The 6773-nt window shown below is 62.3% G+C and overlaps 1 protein-coding gene across 1 annotated transcript; it reads left to right on the top strand.

The window, feature by feature from the left end:
- Nucleotides 1–1431: 1431 nt before the first annotated feature.
- On the top strand, nt 1432–5536 carry MSX1 (msh homeobox 1). The gene is made up of 2 exons (XM_036420700.2): nt 1432–2136; nt 4354–5536. The coding sequence occupies exons 1-2, from the start codon at nt 1668–1670 to the stop codon at nt 4794–4796; spliced, it is 912 nt and encodes a 303-aa protein (XP_036276593.1). The 5' UTR covers nt 1432–1667; the 3' UTR covers nt 4797–5536.
- Nucleotides 5537–6773: the final 1237 nt, after the last annotated feature.

The raw sequence follows: 6773 nt of genomic DNA on the forward strand, positions 1-6773 counted from the left end.
ATCTGGACGGCCCTAATCTACAGCTTTTATTGCGCCCAGTTAAAAGTCGAGGGAATTCGCCGTCCCTCCGCGCCGGGATAATTACCCCTAAATGGCCGCGGCAGCCCCTGTGTTTCCTGGAGATTAGAACCCCGCAGCCATCAGTGGCCCGGCCCGCAGCGCCGCCAATCACGGCCGCGCGCTCCCCGGGAGCCGCGGGCCTGGGCTCCGGGATAAGAGGCCATAAAACGGCGGCACAGAAAACGGCCGAGCCCTGACCGGAGTTTGCCTGCCTCAATCTGACGTCTCCCCAGGCCCCCCTACTCATTTTCCTCTGTTTTCTAACAGCGAGAATAAAATCACGTTTCCTCCAAAGAAGCTGGCAACGTGAACGCTCTGGAGCGGAGACCCACCCCCTTCCCTTGAAATGCGCCCACCCCTGCCAGGACCATCGCCGGCCAGAGATAGGGGCTGTTATTGTTTCTAGGGATGCTCTGTTTGAGGTCACGTTGAGGCCAGATCAGGGTTTTGTTGACGTTCCTGTTGGTTTTATTTCAATAAGTCCTATAGCAAAAGGACCCGGCCGCTCCTTTCCCCCAGCCGAGGGCCAGCAGAGGTTTTGCAATCCCTCCCCGGGGAAGTTCCAGGCGGGGGTGGGGGTGGGGGAAAAGTACGAATCCTATAGGGAAATGGATTATTGATTCCGGATAATACTGTGTGTAGTTATTCTAGTTATGTCCCACCCACAGCACCGGGAGCCCGGCTTCCGGAGGCAAACCTCAGTCCAGCGCTCGGAAGGAGACAAAGGCCCACTTTCACGCAGGGGTAACGGTTCGAAGATGGGAGCAGAGAAAGGAAATAAAGGTGTTTTTGAAAAGCGAGTCCTAGTTCGTCTTTCTGCTGGAATAAATAACCGCAATGTGTAAAGCCGTAAAAGGAATATGTCACATATGACCTCCACTCAAAGGATCGGGGTGGGGAAGGGGGGACCCGGATAGGGGAGGGGACAGAGGAACAGACACACAGTAACTGAAGAGAAAGGTAAGAGAAGCGTGGAAGGGAGAAAAGAAAAGGGGTCGAGAAAAAAAGGGAGGCGTGGGTGAGCGTGGGGAAAAGGGAAGGGGAGGAGGGAGGAGGGCAGAAGAGAAGGAACGAGGATTAGGGAAGGTCCCCCAGACACCCAGAAAACAGAGGCCCCCGGGGGCCCAGAGAGGGAGAGGCAGCCCGGGCGGGCGCGGAGGAAAGTTTCTCCCGCGCCCCCCCCTCCCCTCCTCTCCCTCCCCTCCGGGGCCCCGCCCTGCCCCGCGCGCCCCGAGGCCCAGAGCGCCCGGGGGCAAGTCCGCCGGAGCTCAGCCCAATGGGCCGCGGCGGGCCCGCCCCCTCGCGCGCTGATTGGCCGGCGCCGCGCTGGCCGCGCCTTATTAACAAGTTCCCTGGGAATCGGCGGCCCGACCCGGAGCCGGCGAGCGCGCCCGGGAACCCCGCCTGCGCAGCGGCCTCGCCGAGAGCCAGGCCCCGAGCGAGCGCGCGAGCCGGCCTTCTGGGGAGGGAGGGGCGGGAGGCGCGCGGGACGGCCCGCCCGGCCAGGGCCCCGGGCGCGCTCCGAGGCCAGCCGCGCTCCCGGCCCGCCCCAAGCCCATGCCCGGCGGCTGACCTGGTGCCGCGGCTGGAGGGGGGCCCGGCTCTGCATGGCCCCGGCTGCTGACATGACTTCTGTGCCACTCGGTGTGAAAGTGGAGGACTCTGCCTTCGGCAAGCCGGCGGGGGGCGGCGGGGGCCCGGCCCCCAGCGGCATCGCAGCGGCGGCCGCCATGGGCACCGACGAGGAGGGGGCCAAGCCCAAAGCGTCCCCTTCCCTCCTGCCCTTCAGCGTGGAGGCGCTGATGGCCGACCACAGGAAGCCCGGGGCCAAGGAGAGCGCCCTGGCGGCCTCCGAGGGCGCGCCGGCGGCGGCGGGCGGCTCCGCGCAGCCCCTGGGCGCCCGGCCCGGCTCGCTGGGCGCCCCGGACGCTCCGTCCTCGCCGCGGCCGCTCGGCCATTTCTCGGTGGGAGGACTCCTCAAGCTCCCCGAAGAGGCGCTGGTCAAAGCCGAGAGCCCCGAGAAGCCCGAGAGGACCCCGTGGATGCAGAGCCCCCGCTTCTCCCCGCCCCCAGCCAGTGAGTAGCCCGGAGCGGGCGGCGGGGGAGGGAGGGGGGCGGGCGGACGGGGATGCGGGGCCCCGGGCGCCAGGCCGCGCGCCGGCGCCTGCGTGTCTCCGGGGCCGGGTACCTGCTGCGGGTACCTGGAGCCGCGCTGTGTGTTCGGATGGCGGGGAGATCGGGGTTTGCGCATCCCCCCTTCCACCCAGGAAGATGGTTCGAGACCTGGCTAAGGTCCGGCGCTGGGTCGGTCCACTTGCGCGGGCTCCTGGCCTTGGCGAGGCCACCGTGCGGGTCGGACTACACTTGCAGGGCACGGCTGTTCCAGCCCTCTGTCTTCCTGCCCCCACCCAGCCACCCCCGGAGTCCCCGCTCCCCCGTCCGATTGATCCTAAGCCCTGCCACCTCGCCTTTGCCCAGCGGGTGGGTCCCGGCGGCGCCGACATCTTTCCTGCACGCGGAGTTTCACTTTCTCACAGCAGGAGCCCAGAATCTCCCCGCCGCCCCCAAGAACGGTTCTGAGCTCTTGCACAACTCCCCTCCCCCCACCTCCAAGTTTCAGGCGATTGTTGGTACTTTGGAGGGGTTGGGGAGGGGGATGCTCAGGTCCAGTGGAGGGGGCGGGGCACCCAGTCCATTAGCGGGAGGCGCCCCCTCTGATCCGGCTGCAAGCGCCCAAGGGTGCCGCCAGGGCCGCTGCCCCGGACTCCCTCCGCTCCCTGAGGCCGCTCAGGGCCGTGCCCGGGCCTGGCGGCCCCCGGCGGCTCTGCCCAGCGAACCAGCTCGGAGATATTTCAGGAGCACGGGAAATTCCCGAGTTTTCCGCGTTTCCTCCGATTATTTTGCTGCGGCATAATAGCAACCCGAATTCAATGGCGTGATGCTGAGGAATGATTTTTATCTGGGGATTAAAACGTCTTTGAAAGGCAAGCCCCTCCCCGGGCCTGATGGCCGGAGAAGATGGCCCTGCACCGCGCGGGCAGAAGGAATGTCCGCCCCTCGGGTGGCCTGGAGGAAATGGACTCCGGGGCCAACCGCTTCCCCCTCTTCTCTCTCCGTGTCTTTGATTGGGAAAGAAGGAGGGACTGTTAACCCGAATTTTCGTTTGACTCACATCCTGGTGGTCTGAGGACCCAGAGGATCACTTGTTTTTATTTGTTTAAGGCATGAAAAAAATGCATAATTAGGCAAAACCCGCATGGTGAAACATTCCAGCTTCGAATTCATTTCCCCCCAGAGAGAAGCGGCTGCAACATGTCCTTTCTGGGAGTTGGGGATTGGGCGAGGGCCTCGGCCTGGATCCCAAAGTTGGCAGAATCCCTGTGGTCCTGGGCGAAATGCGTTCCTCCTTTTATCTGGGCGCAGCAGCCTGGTGTGGCAGGGGTTGGCCTGGCCAGTGGGCCCTGTCCCGGGCTGGCTCACGGGGCCGTGCCTGAAGTTCATGTTGAAGGCGTAAGAAAAAGGCTGCTCTGCGCTCTGGATGTCAGTGCACACAAGCTCTTCCGACTGGACCTCACATTTGGGGCTCTCAGGGCGGGAGAGGCCCAAGCGACGGCTGAGATAATGAGATAATCATAGGATTAGGATCGATTGGTCAGAAGCAGCCCCCTTCCAATGCAGTCCCTGCCGCAGCCCCCTCCACACCGCAGGACGGCCTGGCTGTGACCTTGGGGAACAGCGGCCCTTGCTTCACCTGCAGGGCCTGGGGCTGCCCTCAGAGCCTTGGAGGAGCTCACTGCTCCACGGGGAAGACTGGGATTTGGAGATCTGGATCCTGCCATGGTGGCCTAGCCAGCCGGGCGCTCGGTGGACACGGATGAGTGTTGGGCCAGCACACCCATTTCGGCCTTGGACCCGGCGCAGGGCCTCCATCTGGGTGTCTCACCAGCCTTATTAACACCATGGCCCCCATGTGTCCAGCAGTGGGAGAAGGTCCGGAGGGACAGGCCCTCCGCCGAAGCGGCCATCCGGCATCGGGGCCGGTTCACCTCTTCCCAGTTATGCTTGGGCCTTGAGCAAGGGTATGCTTCATGCGGACTCTTGGTTTCCTCATTTGCAAAAAGCAGACAAGAACGTCTGCTCTTCTGGGCAGAGGTGAGACCTGGAGAACATACCCTCCAAGGGCCACATGGATAGCCGGCATTGTCCCCCGTCATTAACCGGCTTTTAGGGGCGCGGTGATGCGCCCGCGGGCGCTCTCTTAACCCCTTCCCTCTTTCTCTCTCGGCCTCCTAGGGCGCCTGAGCCCCCCAGCATGCACCCTGCGCAAGCACAAGACCAACCGCAAGCCGCGCACGCCCTTCACCACGGCGCAGCTGCTGGCGCTGGAGCGCAAGTTCCGCCAGAAGCAGTACCTGTCCATCGCCGAGCGCGCCGAGTTCTCCAGCTCGCTCAGCCTCACCGAGACGCAGGTGAAGATCTGGTTCCAGAACCGCCGCGCCAAGGCCAAGAGACTGCAGGAGGCCGAGCTGGAGAAGCTGAAGATGGCCGCCAAGCCCATGCTGCCCCCGGCCGCCTTCGGCCTCTCCTTCCCGCTGGGCGGCCCCGCGGCTGTGGCCGCCGCGGCCGGCGCCTCGCTCTACGGCGCCTCCGGCCCCTTCCAGCGCACTGCGCTGCCCGTGGCGCCCGTGGGACTGTACACGGCCCATGTGGGCTACAGCATGTACCACCTGACATAGAGCGCCCCGGGGTGGCCCACCCGTGGGTGGCACCCGCTGATCCCTCCAGCCCTGGCCTCCTGCAAGCAGCAGGGCCCTCCCCGCCCAGCCAGCTCCCCTGTTCAGCACCGCCGGCTCCCTCCTTTAGCTCCCACTCTGCTCCCTGATTTCACCCTCTGAAGTCTGATCCTCTCCCAGAAACGTGACTGGAAGGGTCCCTTCTGCTGTTCTAGAATCTAGACCCACCCCCTCGTGTGACAGATGGGGAAACTGAGGCCAGAGAGGTTAAGACATGGACCCGCCGCTGGGTCCCCAGCAGAGTTAGTGGTTGGGTCAGAACCAGAGGCACTTCTCCGTCACCCCTGCCTCCCGGCCTGACACCAGGCGGGGAAAAGCACAGAAATTCACGTTGGAAGATGTAGGAACGGAGGACCCTGGGAGAGAAGAGCATGCCGGGAGATACGGATCCCGGTCCTTCCGTGGGAACACGACTTCAGCGGCAAAGCGTGTGCCATGGGTTGGGGGGCAGGGGTACACAGATGCATTGCGAAGGTAGGTTGAAGGGACCTCTCTCTCACCAGTACCAGAAAAAAAAATTGTAAAATAAAAATTTAAAAATCCTCTTTCTATTTAACAGTACATTTGTGTGGCTCTCGAGAATCCCTTTGGAAGGGATCGGGTGTAATATACTGTATATTTGAAATTTTATTATCATTTATATTATAGCTATATTTGTTAAATAAATTAATTTTAAGCTACAAGGATGGATCTCGGTACTGACTGAGTCTTGGGACTGTCTTTCTCGCCCCCTCTCCTCGCCTACTGTTGGTTGCTTTTCCGTGTGATGGTGGTTTCATCCCAGCGGCTGGCCGAGGTGCCCGCGGGATCGCGGGGACAGGAGGGGGCAGCGTCTTTCCGCACAGATCCGCATTAGCAAAGTCAAGTGGAGAATTGAAGCAATTACCTGGGATAATTAGGCTCAATTTTCCAATTCACTTTAAGCTGAAATCGACACTTGTTCAGGCGACCCAGAACGCTGCTTTCTTTTTTTCCTCCCCCTTTTAACCCATCTCCGAAAACAAAGCGAGTCACCCAAATGGTCTGATGCCTGCAGACAGCTAATCCAGACAATTCCCGCCCCCCGGCCCGCTGTTCCCACCGGAGGCCAGGTGGGGTGCAGGGGCGGCTTTGCCGCTTGAACTCGCCGCCCAGCAGTGTTTGTGGAACTAATTTTGAGCTGCCAGAATGTGAGCGCCTTCACACCCCCAATTAAGACCTGGACCGACCCCTGGGGGGAAAATAACACCGAAAGCCCAGGGCGATTGCTCCCCGCCTTTGCCTGTCCTCCGCATGAGCCCTACCTCCAAACCCTCACAAACGTGGTTTTTCTTTTAATATAGAAACCTCAAGCTTCCAGGAGCGACCGCCAAGTGTAGCCTTCTTGGGGGGGGGGGGGGGGGGAAGAGGAGGACGGGTCTGTAAGGATGTTGCCCTTTTAGTCAACAAAGCTCCAGGCACCGCTCTGTTCTCTTTCGAGTTGGGGGACCCCCAGACTTCATTCTCCCCAGACCTGTACACGCCACCTCCCGCCACCCCGCCTCGGTCCGCAGTGGCTGGCGCCTCCAAACAGCTCGGAAGGACAGCCAGGCAGCCCTGGCAGTGAGGCGGGCACTATGAAGCTGGGAAGGCGGCAGAGGAAGGGCTGTTGGAGTTAAAGTTCCTGGCGATGGGGCGGGTGGACATCTCCACGGAGACAAACGGGTGCGCAGAGTGGAAACCCGTGTGGGGCGCTCTGGGGATGTGCGGGACCGAAGGCGATCCGCCTGGGAACTCCCCGAGAGCGGGCACCCTGAGCAGACGGGTGGGTGGGCGGGCGCCGGGCAGGCTCCAAGGTACCCAGGTCTCCAATCCTTCAGCCTCCGTGGCTCCGAAATATTCCTTTCTCCAAGTGGGGCCTGCAGTCTGAACTTGGCACAACTCCCCCTCCCCGGCTTAAGG

This window comes from Pipistrellus kuhlii, unplaced genomic scaffold, assembly GCF_014108245.1.
Source record: "Pipistrellus kuhlii isolate mPipKuh1 unplaced genomic scaffold, mPipKuh1.p scaffold_m20_p_1, whole genome shotgun sequence".
NCBI lineage: Eukaryota > Metazoa > Chordata > Mammalia > Chiroptera > Vespertilionidae > Pipistrellus > Pipistrellus kuhlii.